Source organism: Cheilinus undulatus, linkage group 16 (assembly GCF_018320785.1).
Source record: "Cheilinus undulatus linkage group 16, ASM1832078v1, whole genome shotgun sequence".
Taxonomy (NCBI): domain Eukaryota; kingdom Metazoa; phylum Chordata; class Actinopteri; order Labriformes; family Labridae; genus Cheilinus; species Cheilinus undulatus.
Genome location: NC_054880.1, coordinates 7,555,155 through 7,577,445, shown reverse-complemented (window position 1 = coordinate 7,577,445; position 22,291 = coordinate 7,555,155). Strand labels below are relative to the sequence as shown.

The 22,291-nt window shown below is 36.7% G+C and overlaps 2 protein-coding genes and 4 gene segments (V, D, J or C); 3 read left to right on the top strand and 3 right to left on the bottom strand.

The window, feature by feature from the left end:
- The first annotated feature begins 1,321 nt into the window (after positions 1 to 1,321).
- Positions 1,322 to 1,861, top strand: LOC121523705. The segment is given in 2 exon segments: positions 1,322 to 1,419; positions 1,527 to 1,861. Coding segments are annotated over 2 exon segments (372 nt in total).
- Positions 1,862 to 3,626: 1,765 nt separating this feature from the next.
- LOC121523703 (zinc finger protein 135-like) lies at positions 3,627 to 7,783 on the bottom strand. Its single transcript, XM_041808688.1, has 2 exons — positions 7,654 to 7,783; positions 3,627 to 6,068 (listed from the first exon to the last, which is right to left on the bottom strand). Exons 1-2 carry the CDS (start codon positions 7,757 to 7,759, stop codon positions 4,900 to 4,902), a joined length of 1,275 nt encoding a protein of 424 aa, XP_041664622.1. The 5' UTR covers positions 7,760 to 7,783; the 3' UTR covers positions 3,627 to 4,899.
- Positions 7,784 to 10,592: 2,809 nt separating this feature from the next.
- LOC121523706 lies at positions 10,593 to 12,270 on the bottom strand. The segment is given in 2 exon segments: positions 10,593 to 10,960; positions 12,210 to 12,270. Coding segments are annotated over 2 exon segments (360 nt in total).
- Positions 12,271 to 13,225: 955 nt separating this feature from the next.
- Positions 13,226 to 13,769, top strand: LOC121523505. The segment is given in 2 exon segments: positions 13,226 to 13,327; positions 13,435 to 13,769. Coding segments are annotated over 2 exon segments (387 nt in total).
- Positions 13,770 to 14,640: 871 nt separating this feature from the next.
- LOC121523704 lies at positions 14,641 to 15,460 on the top strand. The segment is given in 2 exon segments: positions 14,641 to 14,921; positions 15,029 to 15,460. Coding segments are annotated over 2 exon segments (375 nt in total).
- Positions 15,461 to 16,390: 930 nt separating this feature from the next.
- On the bottom strand, positions 16,391 to 19,692 carry LOC121523702 (gastrula zinc finger protein XlCGF57.1-like). The gene is made up of 2 exons (XM_041808687.1): positions 19,565 to 19,692; positions 16,391 to 18,219 (listed from the first exon to the last, which is right to left on the bottom strand). Exons 1-2 carry the CDS (start codon positions 19,587 to 19,589, stop codon positions 16,391 to 16,393), a joined length of 1,854 nt encoding a protein of 617 aa, XP_041664621.1. The 5' UTR covers positions 19,590 to 19,692.
- Positions 19,693 to 22,291: the final 2,599 nt, after the last annotated feature.

The following is a 22,291-nucleotide window of genomic DNA, read 5'->3' as shown; positions in this document are numbered from 1 at the left end:
TTTTGTTAAATGAAATTAATATTGATTACACCATTCACCCCCCCAATAAATAAATAAAAAATAAACATGATACCCTCCAAATTCAATCAACGAAAACAAAACAAATAAACAAACAAATAAAAAATAAAAATTATACCCTTCAAATTCAATCAGAAAAAAAAACAACACAAAAAACAAAAACAAAAATAAATAAATTGATTAATTCTTAATTTTAATTAATAATTAAACTGATACCCTCCAAATTCAATAAGAAAAATAAATAAATAATGAAAATAATACTAATGAAAAATCAGAATCAAAGAGATACAGGGAAATTTTCTTTCCATAAAGGATCTTCTCAAGTCCAGTTTTTAAAACAAATCTGATTAAGACAAAGCTCTAGTAACTTGCAGAGTGCTTTTCTTTTCAAATTGATTGTTTATTGTTTTATTTCAAGGATAGCCCCTTGAGATGCATCATCTCATTTTCGAGGGGGTCCTTACAAAACACAAATATAATCATCAGTAATACAAAATTAATACAAAAATTATTAGAGGTAAATCCAGAACACAATACACCACACACACACACACTCACTATCACTCACACTTAATGCTCCCCCAAGCCTAGCCACCCACCAACCAGCCAGTATTACACAATACGCAATATGTATGTACATATATATTCATACATACTATACAGTACATTAACAAATAGTGTACTCAACATCAAGACACAAGGTAAAGCACAGTTAATGCATCTAGATATAAGGTACACAAGCATGAACAAGAGAGTAAGTCCAGACAGACTGAATCCAACAGAGAAAGAGAATCAAAAGCAGGAGCAGGATGTTTGACAATGAATAAGTAAAGATGATTTAAAGATATGAAAAAGGTGATAGATCTAAGTGAGAGAGGTAGGTTATTCCAATCTGATGGAGCTTTAAACTTAAATGCACAGCGACCAGTTTCTTTTCTGATTCTTGGAGTAAAGAAAAATAAATTATCTGTATTCCTTAGGCTATACTGTGAACTAAAAGGAATTAAGAATTATTTCAAATTTGGTGTACATTCATTGAAGTTTTACTTCAAAAATAATCTAAATTTTAAAATGACAATAAAAAACAGACCAGACACTGATTTAAATGTCTTTAAGCATTGATCTCCAATAAAACAGTATGAAAATGAAATATATCATTTCTAATTATGCTTTTATGATTTGATTTACCTATTCAAATCTGGAATTTCCCCAGGGAGCCACTTTGCATCAGCAGCTCCATGCTCCAGTGCTCTGGGACAGTTTATAGTCCTGACACTTGAACACTGGATGACTGACAGCTGTCCTCCATCACAACACAAGACACACAAATCCTCCTCCTCATCAAAAACATGACTCTGATCTGCATCCTCATCTGGACTCTCCTCTGCTGCTGCTTCACAGGTAAAGTCCAGACAATCAAACTCCTCTCCTCTATCAACATCCATCCCTCTGAAATGAAGGCCACAAAACCATGATGCTGCTTTGTGTTTTTGTCTCTGTATCCTCAGAGTCCAGAGGACAGGTCACAGTGACTCAGCCTGCAGCAGTGAGATCTGCTCTGGGAGCCTCCGTCACCATCCCATGTAGGACCAGTGTTAATGTTCATGGTAGTTATTTAGGCTGGTACCAACAGAAAGATGGAGAAATCCCTAAGCTGTTTATTTATGTGATAAGAACTCTAGCATCAGGGATTCCAGGTCGTTTTTCAGGCAGTGGATCAGGCTCTGACTTCACTCTGACCATCAGTGGAGTCCAGGCTGAAGATGCAGCAGTTTACTACTGTCAGAGTTTACACTACATCAACAATGTCTACGTGTTAGCACGGTGAAAAAGGGTCGTACAAAAACCTCGCTCAGTCAGACTGAATAGAAACTGAACTTACTGCTGCAGCTGGAAGTTTCTGACACACTTCACTAAGAAAACATCCCTCCACAAAATCTAGATTGTTTCACTGACACCACAAGTTCCTGTTTTTTCAAAATTACATTTATTCATTGTTGATAGACAAACACAGTAAGTGTGCGTTGTAAAATACAAAAAACACACTTAATCTTAAAGTCTTTGCTGTATTTTTTAAGTTTCTAAAGGGTCCATGGTGTTTGAGTACAGTGACCTTCAAATGAGAAAATCTGAACCTGAAAGTTTCTTTGATTTGCAATAATTATTCACAATATATATCATTAATATTCTCAGTTCATCAACAAGCTAGCAATTTGGGCAAAATTCTGTGCAGATTTGGTGTTGTTCTTTGAAGCAGTGGTTCCCAAAGTGGTGGTGGAGACCCCCAGGATGAGACACTGAGAGGGGGTTGCGAGATGCCTTTCAAATGACAAAGAACATTTTTAAAAGTTATATATTTTATCAATATTATAAATTGATAAATATATCAATATTAAATATTTGCATACAATAAATTTGATTTAAAATAAAAATGAAATCATTAGGTGAGATTTATGATCAAATCAAAGTAATGTTAAAAATCCTCAAAATGTAAGTCCACAAACGACTGTTCCTACATTTTCACAGCTGTGCACAACTGTAGTGGTCCCCGGTCTCTGGCATTGTCATTTTAGGGGTTGTGGTATGACAATTTTGGGAAACTTTGCTTTAAAGGAAATGATAAATGATCATTCAGCACTTCCCAAAAACACCGCTTTATTTCAGGGATAGAGACAAGAAGTCAATTAAAGTAAATAGAAAGTCCAAATGGCAAAAGAGAGTAAATAACTAGCTTTACCTTGGTGGCTTGAGTAGAAAAAATAAATATGAATTGAATCCCCAATATAAAGAAACAGAAATGAACCAAACACATCCTCTTTGAATCAATCTCTAATACCTTTTTGAGTATGGCAAATATTAAGGAGAGGATAAAACAGAAACACCAAATAGCTTGAAAATGAAAACTTCAAAAAAGAAATAGACAGGCATTTAAGAACCTTCCCAGAATCACATCAACATAATGTTAAGCCCTTATGCTGATGATATAGTTATATATTTCAACCCCCAATATCTATTATTTAAATCCAAGGTGGCACCAGAAATATGGATAAAAAGGATTGATAAATTATATTCTGTGCCACTGTATGCAAAATAAGAGTCCAGTACAAAGTTTAGATTTGTCCTCTAGTTCAAGTTAAACTAAGTTTGTTAATGTTATTAAATATTAATAATAATAATGATATTAAATAAAATGCTAATGACGCACAATCTATCATCCTCAATTCAGACAATGAAACACAATCAGAACTGAATCCAAGTTAAATAATTTACTCTGAGCTCTGCAGAGGAGACGCTGTACTTGTTAGGATATCTGTCTTTACAGATATATGATAATTATCTATAACCTTGCAAAGCAGATGGAGTTTCCCTGTTTCTCACTGGTGAATCCATCTTGCAAAGCTCCCGTCTGAACCATTTGGGCCTGGTTAGAAAGTGACAGGACCAATTACAATGAGGGGCAGTACTTTTGGACACGGCAGTCGCGTCGTAAGCGAGCAGCGACAAGAGGCCGGTGCAGTTATGGCGGAAGACATCAGCGTCGATGCTGCTAAAGTGTCAGTTTTATCAGAACTTGACAACATTTCTTTTTTAAAAGAAGACTAAAGAACAGCAGTGAGTTGTTTTTTTTTTTTTTCAAAAACAACATAAGTTGTGTATTGACATGTCTACAGTTGCCATTGGTCACGTGATGCAGTTCTCTATGGAGTTTACTCCTCGGTAGGGGTGCGGCTCAGTAGCAGCTATGTCCCATGTTTTGTTGCTCTGATATTATATTTTATATATATATATATATATATATATATATAGTATTCTATACCCAAAATGATCTCTGTATAAATAATGTGTCTTTAAAAGGGAACGTTCCAGCTGAATATACTACCACAGAGCAGTATCTGAAATATTACATCTCATATCACCAGTTGATCTCAGGTCAAAACATTCTTCAGTCTTAACCTCAATCTATGATGCAAATGTCTCTGGATCTGAGTTTCTGACTTGTTCTGATCCTCAAGCCTTCTCCAGCATTTTTCTCTCAACCCTATGGTTAGGAATGGATGTCCCTAATTTTTATTTATAGAGAAACCCTTAGATCACTATTCCTTATTGATCCATTTCCCTTATTTGTTGGAAAGAAAAAAATTACAAGACATTGTAGACGGTAGTGCAGGAATAAGGTGAGTAGAGCTTGAACAGGTCATGATTCCATCTGTTATATCTATTCTATACTGCTGAAATAACAGACACATTCCTCATCTTCACGTGTACTTATTGAAATTTCTCAAGAAAAACACAATTTTTACTTCCATGACATTACATTTGAACACATCATGGCATTTTATTCAAATATGCCTTAAAGCCATTTTTACTGAGTTTATCTTCGTTAATTAAGATAATTAAATTTTATTCTGCAGATTTTGCTCTGGATTTCAACATCAGATTAATATCTTCAAGTAAGGAGACTTTCTACAAAGTTTGGGAGCATTTTTCAGTGCTGATCTATGCAGATGAGGAAGACAATTGTCTAGTAGCAACTGAAGCCTGTATTATGATTGCATGCTACTCCCTAGCTGTTATGTGCCATGTCAGCTGTCACATACGTTTTTAAAAACAAGTATTTAACTGCACTCAGAGCAGCCGAATGGTTTCTCTTCCATGTAAGCTCTCACTTGTTGAATGCCCTTTAAGGCTAAAATCATTTCCATAATCAGTGAAGCTGAGGGATTTGTGTGAGCACGTTTTATTTTGGCTATTTTCATTTTAACAACATGAAAAACTTCTCATTCTTCAGTATGGACTAAAAAGTACGTTGCCACAATTATTTGATTAAAAAAGTATTTTGCCACATTTGGTGCAGCCAAAGGGTTTCTCTTGTCTGAATTCTCATATGACCTTTAAGGTGACATTTTTGTTTAAAATTTTACGACATGTAACACAGCAATGTGATTCTTTATCAGTATTTGGCGTCATACTTTTAATGTTTTTCATTGACTTTAGGCCTGACTGGTGTTCTGTTGTCTCCTTCCAGTCAGCACCGTCTTCAGTCTCAGCTTCTGTTTTGCCCTCGGTCTCTAGCTGTAAATGTCTTTCTGGATTAGAGCTTTTGGCTTTTTCTGATCCTCCACAGTCCTCTTTATCAGTTCCTGTTTTCTCCACTGTTCCTCTCTGAAGAGACTCCAAGGCCTGGCCACCAGCACACTTGTGAATTCTTAACTGATCAAACAAATCAAACCCTTGGCCACAATAAATGCAACTAAAGGGTTTCTTGGGATTTGCCATGTTAAGTGTCAGATAAGACTTTTGTTTAAATCTTTTACCACACTCAGAGCATGTGAAAATTTTCTCTCCTTTATTAATTATTACGTGTCTGCTTAGCTTCCATTTATTGTTAGGAATTTTAGAGAAGAGTCGCTGTCTGGCATGAACTTCCAAGTGTCTAGTCATACTTCTTGGATAGAAATATCCTTTGCCACATTCAGGGCAGGTGAATCGTTTCGGCCCGGTGTGGATGCGCATATGAGATGTCAGGGAAGCTTTTTTGATAAAACTTCTACCACACAGAGAGCAGCAATGCAGTTTCTCTTGTCTCTTATTTTTACAAATGTCTCCTGAGTTTAAACTAGACTTTCGTTCTGTTGTGTCTGTCCAGTCAGCACTGTCATCAGTCTCCGGTTCAGAGGAGTCTTCAGTCTTGACCTCCGTCTCTGGTATTAAATACCCCTCTGAACCAAAGGACCTGGCTTGCTCTGATCCTCGTCTGTCCCGTCCATCAGCTCCTGTTTCCATCTGCTCAGTTTGTACTTGATGAAGCTGTGAAAACTCAGGATTCTCTTCATCATCTTCACTCTTCACAGGGACAGGACTGAATGTAAACTTGATTATATCAGTCTCTTCTGGTCCTTCAAGCTGCTCTCCCTCCTGGTTGCTCCACAGTTCCTCCTGTTCCTCTTTAATGTGCAGAGGCTCAGTAATCTCCTGGATCAGACTTGAGCTCCTCTCTTTTTGCTCAAGGTGAAGCTCTTCTTTACTCACTGAAAGCTGCTGGACGACCTCTGGAAAAACAAAATACAGAAGTACACATTCAGCGAAACTGACTTTATTGTTGAAAGAAAAATATATTTGACATTATATAGCTTTAAAGAGTTCCCAATAAAGTATACATTTTTTCAACTGATGATCAGTTTCAATCTATATAGAGTCAGATCTAAATAAAAGCTATGTCAGCTTTTGTGACTGAAGTTAGGTTAACAACTTACTTAACAGAGATGCTACTTTTGATAAAATACTATGCCTTTATAAAAGAGAGTGAATCAGAGCAGAGAGTTGCACTGGTCAGACACAGACTATCAACCTACATTTTTGCATCACCACCTCAGTACCCTCTGGATCACCTCTTATTTCAAACACAGTCTGAAAAAAACATAGAGCATTACAGTGCAAGGGACTTGACTTCTCTAAACTTAATAAACAAACCAAGAATGACACAATTAAAGCAAAACTGATGTTACACCTTAAAACCAATGTCTGTGCTGAAATATGGTTGTTTTCTACATGCATACCTTGTCTCAAAGGTTTCTACTTCTTGAAACTGTATATCATGGAGCTCTGAGGATTATCTCTAATTGTAAAACCCTCTCTCATCATCATTTGTTGCATGTTCTTTGTGTACATGTAGACTCAAACACTGGATTGTTCTGACTATCAGGTCTACTTTAGTTCCGCATCCTTTGTACCTTCTGACCTCTGTTGAACAATAGAGTACAGAACTAACAAATCTTTGGTCACAGGACCTCTCCTTACAGTTTCTTTTTTTTTTTTGTTCCAAAGTTGAGAAATAAACTGTGGGGAAAAAGGAAGTTTCTGTTTATTGCTCCTTTTATTTGAAAAGAATTTCAACAAACCCTGAAACTCCATTAGCTGATCTCTGGACATTATGAGCTTGATGCTTTTAAGAAGATGTTAAATATCTTAATGTGGACAATATCAGTGTTAATTTTGTCGACTAAAACTATTTGACAACAGCCTTTTATCATGACAAAAACTAGACTAAGACTAACAAAATAGATCTGTGATGACTAAAACTGACAAAAGCTAAGTTTAGTTTTCGTCAAGATGACTAAAACTATACTAAAATGTAATTGCTGGACTAAAAGTAAAGACTAAAATGTGAGGACTTTTTATGAACTAAAACGAAAACGTTTTGAGTTTTCGTCAAAAACTAACTAAACTGGACTCAAACTAAAATGCATTTCATTTAAAGGCTAAAACTAAGACATATTTAAAATAGCTGCCAAAATTAACACCCGACAATATAGCAGTTTTTTTTTTTTTTTTTTTAAATGTAAACCCATTTTTTTAAAAACAGAACGAACTTTTTTGAGGTAGGTGCCTGAATGCACAAGAGTATCTTCAATTTGTATTAAAACGAATGCATTTTCATTGTTCACTAATAATAATTATAGTTAAACCAGAGACATTAAACTATCAAACAAATAAGAGCAAAAGTCGAGAAAACAGTTAAACTGTTAGCATCAGCTAGCTGCGGCTAACACTGTGCTGTATGTGGGTGTGAACGTTAGCTAAAGGCTTAGCTTTTTGAAAAATTTACACGTTTACGGACGAAGAAAGAAAACCAACCTGAAACACTTTGAACCCCGGGCATTTCAGGAGTCAAAGCATGAGGGGAAAGGTCAGCTCTGAACACTTTTTTAAGGATTACTCTGCTCCTCGGTCGGCCAAACATGCTAGCTGTGCTCGACAGTAAACAGCCCCCATGACCCGGAAACAAAAACACTGACGTGACCGTCATACTACTTCTTCTGTTTTTGGTTTGGCAGGCAAGACGCGGCAACAGCTATCGCTGCCTGGCATTCAGGATAAAATTAGAGCTCCATACAAAATAACAAACCCTTGGTACAATATATAGAATTAATGAACAAAAATTACCCGGCTAATTTTTTATTAACGCATTGTATTAAGTAAGAGAGCATAATACAAAATCCCTGATTGATTATCATCGCCATTATTTTTTGTTTAGTTTATTTCGGTCACTTTTTACATACTAACTGAATTTCACTGTAAATAAAACAGTAAAACTGTAATGAGAAAAGAGAAACTGGTATCCACTAACTCACAAACATATAATGCAGTGTTATTTTTGGAAGCTATTTTTAACTTTAGTTTTAGTCTTAATCTTTAGACAAAATGTCTTTTAGCTTTAGTCTAGTTTTAGTCCAGAAAAAGTCCTCACATTCTAATTTTTAATTTTAGTCCAAACATTTTCTTGCCTAAATCTGGTACCAAACCATGGTAGTGTGTTCTCTGCACCCTGCCAAACCTGGGGGTCTCTGCTTTCTACAGATGAGAGGCAGAAGAGCCACAGATATATTGTTTTTTTGACAGATTTACCCACAGTGGAGAAATATCGCAGATTTTGAATGTCCAACGAAAACTAAATTACATTTCAGTCTATTTTTGGTCATCACAGATCTATTTTTGTTAGTTTATATGTCGTTTTTGTCATGGAAAAAAAGGCTGTCGATGAAGAGTTTTAGTCGACAAAATTAACTCTGGATGTAATGAAATTAATATATAAAGACCAACAAATATGACAGTTTGTCATTGATATTATCTGAGGTTAAGACTCTGAGAAACAGTAATGGAAATGCAGAGGTGGACTGTAATTACATTTACTCAAATAAAGATAAGATAAGCCTTTATTGATCCCTAATTGGGAGGCATGTGGTTATTATAACAGCTAAATAGGAGAGGGACAAGTAATTAGCAACATAAAAAGTAGGAAATAAAATGTGCCAACGATACCTGGATACAATTTAACCAATAATAGCAATAATTATAACAACAATGACAGTATTCGACCATATCTTAGGAAAAACACATGTTGTGTATGGTACTGATGTGAAAGAGAGACTAAATTTCCAGGTAACATGACACATCTGAAAAATATTGATGATATTGATAATCTAACATGCAATTAAATAGCAGAGAAAAACTGCACACTTTGGATTGGTTTACAATGACAGTAATTGAGTCGCTTTTAGAGTACTTTACATTTTTTTGTATATATTTTGAAAGTAGTTTTGTAAGTTTTGACCAGAGTAACTGTACTTTTACTTGAGAACAGTACTCTTGCATTTTCCACCTCTGTTTACTAAAAAGTAGCACATATAGAGAGAATGATCCCACATTCCCACAGCAGCTGTTGCATTTCACTCCATTTTAAAAGTGTGACTTTACCTGAAAAATCTGGTCGGAGATGTACAGTATATTCTGTTGTTGTTACTGCCAGTAAAGAAAGATCACTTAAAGTCTATTTAAAATTGATTTATTTTTTTACTATTACTAGATTATCAGTAAACTGTCATGAGAAATGAGAAACCCCCACTCTTGTGTAGTGGGACTGCATTTTTAGGCTGTCATGTGACTCACAGCTGAGAGAGATTAATAAAGTTCATGGGAGGTCATCTAAACTGTATGCTATAGGTGACGGCAGAGGAGGCCTCTACATTTGTTGGTATCTTTTGCATAAGACCAAAATTGTCTTAAGTGTTTCACTTCCCTCCTTTAGATCAGTGACAGACATGTTTTAGTTAGAGATGAGAGGTTTAAAGGTTGTTCTTGCTCCTATTGTTTGTTTTAGCATAGAACTAAGCGTCTAAGTAACATGCCTGAAAATACTTTTCATTCTTTATGGTTTGATTACATTATTTGTCTTTACATTAAAAGAATATATGTTGTCTATGTGACTTGTTTTCTTAGTGAGATTTGTCTCTAAAATGTGTTTTATGACTGATATGAAAACAAAATCTGCTGGTACAGCAAGCTGGTTTATGAAAATAAAGCCATGTAAATGTCTTTAAGGAGAAAAAAAAGTAAAAAAAAGTTTTAAAAAAAATTCAAATTAATCTTGACCTCGTTTTTAAACCGAGGTAAAAATATTTTTTGGAGGTCAAAAGCTCTTAAAATGAATATTTAAATTCTATCATATATTTAAATTTCATTAAAATTAGTCAAATTTTTAGATTTTCGATCTTAGAGAAACTTGTCGAATGTATAACTGCAAGACACTTATCTTGGCTACGTTTTTAGTGACTTCACTTCTTAACTATTTCCTCCATGTAAAGTTGAAGCACGCTGTGAAACAGAGCCAGAAACCATTTACAATGACTATCTGACTTGGACTCAAACAAATCTGCTCAAATTTCTGTGAATATTATTTAAGTGACTTGGAAGCGGAATTTGGGCAGAAACAGGCAGAAAAGTCATGTTTAGATACAAGTCCAGTAATTATTCTGATGTGTTTTGATTGCAAATAATAAGAAAAAAAAGATAATTTATGCTTTAAATTTGTTGGTAACCCGTATATTCTCTTATGACAAAGCATTTGACTGAGAAAAATAACAACAAAAGCAAATCTGATAGTTTTTTTAATTGGTTTTGCAGTTTAAAACAACAACACAGCAGGTCAAGAAAACGTATCAAATTGTTTAATCATAGAAAGAAAGAGAAATATATTGTTCAGCATAGATGAGAGCAGCATGAGACAAAAGATCAAACATAGATTAAAACCAGCAGCAGAGTCCCAGTGAGTCAGATCAGAACTGGGAACACTGGTCTTTCCTCAGAGTCTCTGTGACTGGAGTCTGGGAGCCCTGGGTGGCCTCACAGGTCACAGAGCCCACCTTGCTCCACTGGTCTGCAGTGATCCTCAGGGTGCTGCTCCAGCTGTAGAGAGTGTCCCTCTCCAGCACCGCAGGGCTCCTGCTCTCCTCCCCGCTGATGCTGCCGATGCCGCCCACCTTCCAGGCCAGACTCCAGCCTGAGGGGAAGCCCTTGTTGGCCAGGCACATGAGCGTGGCCGTGGTACCCTGCTGCAGCTCCTCACGGGAGGGGGGCAGCACTGTCAGGGTGGGACGTGCATCACCTAGGAGACACCAATCAGCTTAGAGGACAGGGAGCACACAGCAACCAATCAAACACTTGGACAGCTTTAATGTCTGACAGTTGATTTTCTTTTTTTAGGACTTTCTGTCAGATGTTTTTTCTGCTCCACCAGTCACTCACTCACACATTGTTTCACTTCCCTTTAAGAAGCCTCTCATGCACATCAGCACAGAGACCATCATCACACTGAGAGCTTCAACAGAGATCAGACTACACTAAGAATACAACAATACAGCATTTCACACAAAATTTCTCCTTATTTGAAAGACGAGCATCTTCTTTGTACTTTTTACATACTGCTATAAATTTCTTTTATGAAATTGTGTGTACATAACTGACTTATAAGTAAATGCAAAAGTAATTTTGGCCATGTTAAACATTATTTTTCCTGAAAATATGTTGCTTTTCCTTGATGAACTTGAAGCTGTTTATGTCTTCAGTATGGCAGAAATGTGTAAAGTAGTGCTGCCAGGCGATTAAAGTGTTCATCTTATTGATTAAAGGCTTGGGATTAATTAATCACAATTAATTGCACATGTCAGTAATAAAAGGAAGATGCATTACTGTTAGATTTAATAATAATAGTAACAAAACAGTCAGCAAGGACATAGTTCTGAATGGTATCAACATTTTATATTAGCTTTAAGGAGAGCAAAAACAGACTGTCCACTTACTCATCAATCTAGGATGGTAGAGTATGGATTTATCCATGAAATGATACAATGAAGAGCACATATTTGTTACATGTGTTCCAATCAAAGTTACAAAGCTACTTTAGTCGATTTGTTTGATGGCATCAGAGTGCAATCAATCAGCATACATTTTTAAATTGCATTTTTCACCACTGTGATGAATTGATCAAAATTAGTCAAAACTTTTGACAGCCCTAGTTTAAAGAAATGTTCGGTAAAGCTGATCTGAGTAAACCTCCATGGTGAAGGAGGACAAATTAAAGACAGAAAAAGTAAAAGAGTCAGATTTAAACAAATATTTATCAGGCTAGACAACAAAATATAGAGGAATTTTAACATTTGTTCACACTCAAAGATTTAGTGTTGGTAAAGAAACTTACTTCCAACATCCAGTCTGGTTCCTCCACCAAAAGTCCACCACAGTGATACAAACTCATTGAGCCGTCGTACAAAAACCTCTGACAGTAGAGAGATACGGCTCTCTGACTTAGCGTGCACTCCTGTTATCTCTGCTCTTTTGTGATGTTAATCATTTACCTGTTTTTTTGTTTATCACCTTCAGCATCATTTTCCCCAAAAATTTGGTTCCAGTGGTCCAACTTGGCTCAAATAGTACAGCTCAAATGGGAGATGTATGCTGGACGCCTCCCTGGTGAGGTGATCCAGGCAGGTCCCACTGGGAGGAGGCCCCAGGGAAGACCCAGGACACGCTGGAGAGACTATGTCGCTCGGCTGGCCAGGGAACGCCTTGGGATACCCCAGTCTGGGCTTCCCTGCTTAGGCTGCTGCCCCCGCGACCCGATCTCGGATAAGCGGAGGAAGATGGGTGGATGGATGTCATTCTAAGTCCTGAATACAAAGATATGATTTAGATTAGACCAATCAAATTAATTCCCTACAGGTGGACTCCAATCAAGGTGTAGAAACATCTGAACAACAATCAAGAGAAACAAGAGAAAATCCAAGGAGTTCGAACCTATGGAGAAACAAAATTTCCTCACACACTTTTCATTGTCTGTCTCCACTGCACAATAATTTAATCAAATGTGAAACATATTGATGTATTTAACTTAAAGGAATACTTTAGCATTTTACCATGTTTCTTTGACAGATCAGCTGGACCAAAAAGCTGTCAAATTAGTTGTAGGCATGAGCATATTGAAGCAACTGCACCAGCTAGAGGAAAATATATATATATATATAAAAACAGTGTGGAAAAACACCAGTTCCACGTTATCAAGGTTACAGTTTAACATGTGGGAGATGCTCAAACACCTTAGTTAGATTTCAACTCAAATGAACAACCGAGAACTTTAAGGAAAATAAGTAACCAACACCAGAGTCTATATCTCACTATCTAAAGATGTATACATTTCTTACCGAAGGTATAATTAAATAATAATTAATAAATATTTACACCAGAGTAATCCTACATCTCTGTAGGAGTCAGTTTGATTGTTTCCATGTAGAGCCACTTTGCATCAGCAGCTCCATGCTCCAGTGCTCTGGGACAGTTTATAGTCCTGACACTTGAACACTAGAGGACTGACAGCTGTCCTTCATCACAACACAAGACATACAAATCCTCCTCCTCATCACAAACATGACTCTGATCTGCGTCCTCATCTGGACTCTCCTCTGCTGCTGCTTCACAGGTAAAGTCCAGACAATCAAACTCCTCTCCTCTATCAACATCCATCCCTCTGAAATGAAGACCACAAAACCATGATGCTGCTTTGTGTTTATGTCTCTGTATCCTCAGAGTCCAGAGGACAGGTCACAGTGACTCAGCCTGCAGCAGTGAGCTCTGCTCTGGGAGCCTCCGTCACCATCTCATGCAGGACCAGTCAGGATGTTTATTATTACAGCACCAACTCATGGCACTATTTACACTGGTACCAACAGAAAGATGGAGGAATTCCTAAACTCCTCATTAAGTATAATCAGCGAGAATCTGGGACTCCAGATCGTTTTTCAGGCAGTGGATCAGGCTCTGACTACACTCTGACCATCAGTGGAGTCCAGACTGGAGATGCAGCAGTTTACTACTGTAAGGGAGAATATAACATCAACAGCCTTTGGTCATTCACACAGTGAAAAAGCATGGTACAAAAACCTCCCTCAGTCAGACTGAACAGAAATTGAACTGACTGCTGCAGCTGGAAGTTTCTGCACAGACTGACACATTTCACTGAGAACACATTCACTCTTAAATGCACTGTTTAGTTTACTGCCATGTATCCACTCATAAATGTTTAATCCTGAACATGTTAAAGGCTGTTTCATAAAGGATAAAATCATCATGAATACAAAAATTACACAAGAAGATTCACAGACTTTGTAGAAGCTACTTACGCCATAAGCTGACTTCATAATCTGTCCACAAGTGTCAAACTAAGACGACTCTTAACTCTCACATAGTGTTCATATTCTGTACCTTTACAGTATGGTCCGGGTCAATTTTGACCTGGACCAAGAATTCCCTTGTAGCAAGTATTTCCGCCAAAATTTTAACTACAAACCTATTCAGAGTGTTTATAAGTGATCCAGGGACAGTCGATGTCATTATTTTTGTGCAATGTTATTTATCTTGCCACACCCCCTGATCTGACTGGTATGTCATTCCTGGTGACCTGAAAGTAAAGGTGAGCTTGAGGTATAGACATTTTTCCTTTAAGTTAAGTAAATACCAAATGAGTCCAAAAATTAGTAAAATAACAAATAATAATCTGCATGTTCTTTCAAGATGATGTTAAATAAAAAGCTCAAAGCTTGATGACTTCTAAAGACATATCAAACTCACTGCAATAAAACAATCTTGTTGGCTGCAGACATACGGTTTTAAATTACAAATACACCATTTCTGAGTCAAGATTTTAATAGTTTTAATTAACCTTGCCATCAATTTTAGAAATACAAATTTCCACAATTTTTATTTCACAATTCCACATTTGAAAAAAAAAACAATCTCCAGTAAATATTTCTTAAATTGATCCATAGATAAACATTATCAACAAAAAAATCCCAGTCCATGTAGGAGTATTTCAGATCATTTCCATGTCGAGCCACTTTGCATCAGCAGCTCCATGCTCCAGTGCTCTAAGAGAGTTTATAGTCCTGCCACTTGAACACTGGATGACTGACAGCTGTCCTTCATCACAACACAAGACACACAAATCCTCCTCCTCATCACAAACATGACTCTGATCTGTGTCCTCATCTGGACTCTCCTCTGCTGCTGCTTCACAGGTAAAGTCCAGACAATCAAACTCCTGTCCTCTATCAACATCCATTCCTTTGAAATGAAGACCACAAAACCATGATGCTGCTTTGTGTTTATGTCTCTGTATCCTCAGAGTCCAGAGGACAGGTCACAGTGACTCAGCCTGCAGCAGTGAGCTCTGCTCTGGGATCCTCTGTCACCATCCCATGCAGGACCAGTCAGAATGTTTATAACAATAACTATTTTTTCTGGTACCAACAGAAAGATGGAGGAATTCCTAAACTCCTCATTAAGTATGTTAATCAGCGAGTATCAGGGATTCCAGATCGTTTTTCAGGCAGTGGATCAGGCTCTGACTACACTTTGACCATCAGTGGAGTCCAGACTGAAGATACAGCAGTTTACTACTGTAAGGGTGAACATAACATTAACAGCCTTTGGTTGTTCACACAGTGAAAAAGCATGGTACAAAAACCTCCCTCAGTCAGACTGAACAGAAACTGAACTGACTGCTGCATCTGGAAGTTTCTGACACACTTCACTGAAACTCATTCTCACTTAAATGCTCTGTTTACTACACAGCCCTGCATCCCTTCTCAAACATAAATGTTCGCAAACCTTGTCCGGGTTGAGTCAAAGTATTTCTACTGACAGCTCCTGCAGATTTTCCCATAGAATGAGAATGTAGGATTATTAGTTTTGTTGACCAAAAGTACGACAAAAAAATGTTAGTTGACTGTCTTTTTTCCATGAGACTAAAACTCGCCAAATATAGATATTTGATGACAAAAAATCTGACGAAAAGTCAGTGAAGTATTCTTCATGAAGACTGAAAGAAACTAAAATATAACTTCATTTTTTTGTCAGACATTCAATATCCACAATATTTCTCCACTGTAAGTAAATCTGTCAAAACACAACGTACGTGACTCTGCACTTTGCATCAACGGCACCTGCTCTGAAAGGCTCAGTCACCGTCTCATGTAGGAATAGTAGGAGGGTGAATTTGGAGTCATAAGTATGTCAGATCTTACTTTTTCAAAGTTAAATATTTTTATTATTTTGTGTGGATCAGTGCAAAAATTCAATCAAATAACATCATGTACATATTTTTAAAATAACAATGTCTCTCTCTCTCTCTCTCTCTCGAGAATAATAGGAGTTGTAAAGAAATTTTTTTACAGTAAGCTGAGATTACTTAGTAATACCTGTGGTCTAAGAGCATTGTATCATACATGATTCCTCTGTCAGAAACTACTTGTTGTTCACATATGGTAAAAAAAGAAATGTCATTGTTTCTCTCTTGTGTGACTTTTTATGTCATTTATGAAGGTAACTCCAGTTGAATGTTCAACCCTATAAACAGCAGCTGAGTGGTTTCCCACCTGTATAACATCTCAGACCTCTGAATTTCTCACTTCAAAACTGACAGGTGGCATGCAGGTTTCCTTCCTTTAGTCAGGTTCAGCACAGTCTTGACTTCAATACCTGGTTGTCAAATTTTCTCTGAATCTAAGTTTCTGATTTGTTCTGGTTCTCCACCAGCTCCGCCTTCTGCATTTTTTCCTTTGGTATGGTTTTCATAAGGTTCTGAAGCATGCATGCCAACACACTTGTGTATTTTAAGCTGAGAATACCAGGAGAATCTTTGGTCACAATTATTGCAGTTGAAGGGTTTCTCTCCTCTATGATGTGCCATGTGAACTTTGAGATTGGACTTTTGATTAAATGTTTTAAAACATTCAGGACAGCTAAAGGGTTTTTCTCCAGTGTGAATCATCTTGTGTTTAGTCATATTTGCTTTATCATTAAATCTTTTACCACACACAGAGCAACTGAATAGTTTATCTCCTGTGTGAATTGTCATGTGTTGACTCAAATGTCCGTTATTTCTGAAAAGTTTACCACAATAAGAGCAGCTATGGCACTTCTTGTATGACTTTGATCTTTCATTTTTAGTGTTTTTCACCGAGTTTAAGATTAATTGGTGTTCTGTGGTATTTTTCCAGCCATCACGGTCATCCACCATCAGTTCAGAAGAGTCTTCAATCTTGACCTCAGTCTCCGGTTGTAAATACTTTTCTGGATCTGGGCTCCTGGGTTGTTCTGATCCTATATAGTCTTCTCCATCAGATTTTCTTTCTACAGCAATTTGCAGATTTGTTTGGCTTTCATGAGACTCTGAAATATGACCCGCAACACACTTGTGTCTTTTCAGCTCAAACTGACGAAAGAAGCTTCTGTGACAAACACTGCAGATAAATGTCTTTTCTCCTGAATGAATTATCTTGTGTTTGGTCATATAAGCTTTATTGCTAAATCTTTTACCACACTCAGAACAGCTAAATGGTTTCTCTTCTAAATGAATCATCTTATGTTTGTTCAAATTTGCTTTATCGTTAAATCTTTTATTGCACTCAGAGCAACTGAAGGGTTTCACTCCTGTGTGTACTCTCATGTGTCTGGTCAGATTTGTCTTATGGTTAAATATTTTACCACACTCAGTGCAACTAAACAGCTTCTCTCCTGTGTGAATACTCATGTGCATGGTGAGATAACTTTTGTAGTTAAATGTTTTACCACACTCAGTGCAGCTGAATGGTTTCACTCCAGTATGAATTCTCATGTGCCTCATCATATTTGTCTTACGACTGAATATTTTACCACACTCAGTGCAATTGAATAGTTTCTCTCCAGTGTGAATCCTCATGTGTATAGTCAGGTAACTTTTGTAGTTGAATCTTTTACCACAGTCAAGGCAGCTGAAGGGTTTCTCCCCAGTGTGGGTCCTCATGTGTGTAGTCAGACTACTCTTCTTTTTAAAGATTTTATCACACTGCAAACAGCTATGTGATCTCTTATCAGTCTTTTGTTTCTTGTTTTTCATGTTTTCCAAAGAATTTAAATCTGACTGATGTTCTCTAGTGTTCCTCCACTCATCACTGTCATCAGTCTCAGGATCAGAGGATTCCTCAATTTTGACCTCAATCTCTGGTTGTAAATGTCTCTCTGGTTCAGAGTCTCCATCTGTTTCTGATCCACTATCCTCACCATCAACTCCTGTTTCCTTATGGAGCTGTGAGGGCTGAGGTTTCTCTTCATCATCTTCACTCTTCATAAAAACAGGACTGAATGTGAACTTGATGACATCAGCCTCGTCCAATCTTGAAGGCTGCTCTCCTTCCTGGCTACTCCACAGTTCTTCCTCTTCCTCCTTTATATGCAGGGGGTTAGGGTCCTCTTGGTCCACACTATGGCTCCACTCCTGCTGCTCAGGGGGGGCTTCTTTACTCACCAATGGCTGCTGGATTCCAGCGGGAAGAGCTGAAATACAGACAGACATCAGGGGGAGCTGTAAGTTCATGCTAGACAAATCTTGGAAAGTAGGGACATTTACTTTCTTTTTAATTTACACATCCAAAGTCAGTTAAATCCTCTTTTGCCCTCATTAGGCGAGTTGTCTTGACCATGCCTTCATGCCTAAATGCACTGAGTTTCTGCCGTGTGATTGATGGTTAGCTATTTGTGTTAACAAGCAAACTGAACAGGTGTACCTAATAAAGTGACAGATGAGTTCATATCCATGCAATGGAGATATGAAACAGTTTATCTGGCGTACAAGGTAATGCAAATACCACATGACAAAAAAGAAATACACTTCTTGATGAGAAACTTGAATTCCTACAGCTGTGAGGATGCAAACTTTGTTTTCTTTATAAATATAAAATAGAAATTACAGATGGGATTATGATCTTTATAAGTCAAGCTCACTCAGCTCATAATACAAGATGTCTTGTAATCTTGTCTTTCCACCAAATAACAGAAAAGTATTGGTGGTAATCTCGATAAAGACTCCGTTATAAGGTTTGCTGGTAAGGGTATCAAAATCAATAAAAATCAACAAACTCCATCTCTACAAACAAGCAGTAAACAACATTGTATTTCTTTTTGGAACTACCACTGCTCCACCTCTCTCTTCACAGCTTTGGGTTGAATATTGTACTGTATATGTGTTTTATTCTTAGGTAACTTACATATCAAAATTGTCTTATCATATGTAGAAATATCTGATATTGTGTTGTTTAAAGTAGTGCTGCTTTAAAGAAAATGAGTCTTCAAATTTATGACAACCTTATTATTAAAGTGCCTAAGCTACTCCACATTTGATAAAGTTTCACGTTTAAATTGTACATGTAGACATTTGAATGCCTTGCTTAGTGCCCTGTGCTGATAATTTCATTTTAGTATCTTATTTCAACAAAAGTATGTGAAATGATTTCAGTTTGACAAATCAGTATTTTTTGAACAATAAAGATATTCGTGATGTGTTGGGTTCTCTCTGATAGTAAAATTGAATTTCTACAGCCTTTTAAAGCCATTTTTAGACGAAGTTTCGTCTCAACCATGGATACTTGAGTTTTATAGCTAACATTCATGTTACAGACGCACCAGTCTTACGTGAAGGAAGGCTCTTTAGGCCACAGACAGATGAATGAAATGTTCAGGTGATGTTAGTATTGCCGTCATTTGGTATAAGAGCCTGGAAACAAAGTTATATTGTAATCTGAAGCTAGCTGTGGCTAACACTGTGCTGTGTGTTCACAAACGTAAGGTAAAGGCTCAGCTCCTTGAAACATTTACAGTAAACAGACGGAGAAAGACAACAAACCTGCGATATCCTGAAACCCGGACATTTTATACACATCCAAGAGTAAGACGAGGAAAGGAACAGACAACTATAAACACTTTACAAGCATTACTTGCTCCTGCAGGACGCTGCTCACGCTAACATACTAATTATACCAAGCGGAAACTAGCCTTCATGACCCGGAAGCAAAACCACCGGAGCTTGTACACTTAGGTGGTTTTCAGAATAGGAGTAGAGCTTAAAACACCCAAGCCAGACGTGGGCGACTTTGGTTGCTTAGAGGGGCCTAATTTAATAAAGTAATAGCTGACTAAAAGTAAAATCCAATTTAAACTTTGAAATAAAATAAACACAGTTTTTCTGGTCATTTTGATACATCTTCTAACATATCTGTTCTTTTAATATGTATTTATAAAATGCCTAGATATTATGGTCCATAGTAAAGTATTCCTATAATATCCTGTTTTATTTCTTTACCTGAATAACCACTCTTCAAAGCAAAAAATATTTATTTTTTTGTTGTAGTATGTAGTATTCTTAAAAATGTAAATCCCCTTTCATGAAACAGAATCAAAATGCGTAAAAAAAGGCCAAAAAAAAAAAAAAAGAAAAAAAGGGGGCAGAAAAGGTGGTACAACTGAATTTTAAAAGTAGCAGTAATGGGAAAAGTGACAAAAAATGTGTTTGAAGTCACAAAAATGGGTCAAAGTTGTAGGAACAGGCAGAAAAAGTGGTGCAAATGAATTAAAAAGTTGCAAAATGGGCAAAACAAATACTGAAATGTGGTTAAAACTGTGCAAAATAGTTGAAGAGAGTGGTAAAAGGCATGAATATGGGTAAAATTGATTAAAAAAGGCAAAGATAGTTGTAATGTGGAAAAAACAGAGAAAACGGTTTGACAGCATTTCAAAGTGGTTAAATGGGGTTAAAAAGTGGCAAAAATGGGCTGAAAACTGGTGAAACTGTGTCACAAAGTGTCAAGTGTCACAAAAATATATTAAGAAAATAAAAATGGACAAAGATTTGCTTAATTAATGAAAAGTGGCAAGTAATAGCAGCAAAAAATGGGCAGAAAAAGTGATTGAAAGGGGTTAGAAGAAGCACAAATAAAAACATTCAACATCAAATCCTAATAATAGTTTGAAACTTTTAACCAGCTACCACCATTGCTAATGATCCAACTACACATTATAAACCATCAGTAAATCAAGGATGGGGAGGGCCCATTCTCCCAATTCTCTGCGTTTGTCAGGGATCGAAACATTCCTGTGGGCAGGCCTGATTCAGTGTGTGTAGCCTCACACTCCATGGCAGCAACTGCGTCAGATTGGACTTAAAGCACTTTGTGGCACTTACTGATGTTATTTTATACTGTCTAGACCTTTGCTTGTGTTGTATGTGAGTTAATTACATCTCTAATTTCCTGAAAATAATCAAAGTCACACCAGTACTTGAAGATGAAAATTGTGAATATTGTTGAATTATTTTTTTAATGGCAGATTTTGTCACGTTGTCATCCTGTTTAAAATATTTGAAATTGACCTGTGGGCCACATTGATTGAGGAGAAAGGCCACGTGTGGCCCCTGGGCCACCAGCTGCCCACCCCTGATCCCTGATTGACCAACATTGAAGATAATTTACAAAAATGATCTTTTCCATTGTTTACAAACACATCATTTGTTTCCCTTTCCACAATACTTCACAGAGACAGTCAGATGAGACTCAGAGGGTGGAAAAATAAAGCATTAAATAGAAACTTATATCGCTTTTAAAAGTTTATTAATAAATCTGTGAAGAGAAGAGTAAAAATCTCAGATGTGAAGCTCTTTTATTTAGTGGTACAGTGCTGTCAGGCTGGGGGCAATGACAGAAATGAATAAAGTTTAAGAGGGGTAAACCAAACAGTGTCCTGTAGGTGACAGCAGAGTTGCTTCTACGTCTGCTGGTCTCAATCAGATCAGATGAAACTGGTCATAAAGTTTCATTTCTCTCTGTTAGATAAGTAACCGTAACCTGCATGCATCACTGCTGAACCATGACAGCAGAGAAGTTTCAGTACTGAAAATAAGAATGTTATTAGTAGAATTTTTACATCTGATTCATCAGTGTTTAGTATGCAAACTACAAACTCACAATATCACCATTTGTTTAACAGGCCTAGGCCTGGATGATGCTTCCCTTCTTAGATGAAATTACTATCAATTTTGATTAAATTATCCAAAACCCCCCCCCCCCCCCCACAGAATGATTAAATTAAACAGTAATGATTTAAAATATTTATAATGTAGGTTGTGAAGAAAATTTGAGCTGTTGTTATAAATCAAGTTAAAATAGATATTTCTGCACCACATCTTAGATATGATTTTTATTTGAAAGAACTGTGAAATATATAATAAAAGGGAATAATCCTTTTATTTTTAAAATAAATGATATATATTTCTTGAAATATATTTCTCCACATATCCTCCAAAAGTGCTATAAATTTGCAGGATGCTTTATTTCATGTATATACATCCATGATAAATTTGATAAAAAAATTATTTTATATTGAATAACCAAAACTAGAACTACACGAAACAGTCCAAAGCCAGGTTCAGAAGTAAAACAGAACAAAACTCAGATGTATCATAAACAATTTAACAATGAGACTGAACCATTGACCTGAGTGCATTTCCACGTAGAGCCACTTTGCATCAGCAGCTCCATGCTCCAGTGCTCTGAGAGAGTTTATAGTCCTGCCACTTGAA

Bases quoted from the DNA above. Each gene is read 5' to 3' on its own strand.
- LOC121523702 (XM_041808687.1), bottom strand. From the start codon at position 19,589: ATGTCCGGGTTTCAGGATATCGCAG. The intron at 18,220-19,564 runs GTTTGTTGTCTT...TCTGTATTTCAG, and splicing joins CGGGTTTCAGGATATCGCAG to CTCTTCCCGCTGGAATCCAG.
- LOC121523703 (XM_041808688.1), bottom strand. From the start codon at position 7,759: ATGTTTGGCCGACCGAGGAGCAGAGTAATCCTTAAAAAAGTGTTCAGA. The intron at 6,069-7,653 runs GTTGGTTTTCTT...TTGTTTTTCCAG, and splicing joins CGGGGTTCAAAGTGTTTCAG to AGGTCGTCCAGCAGCTTTCA.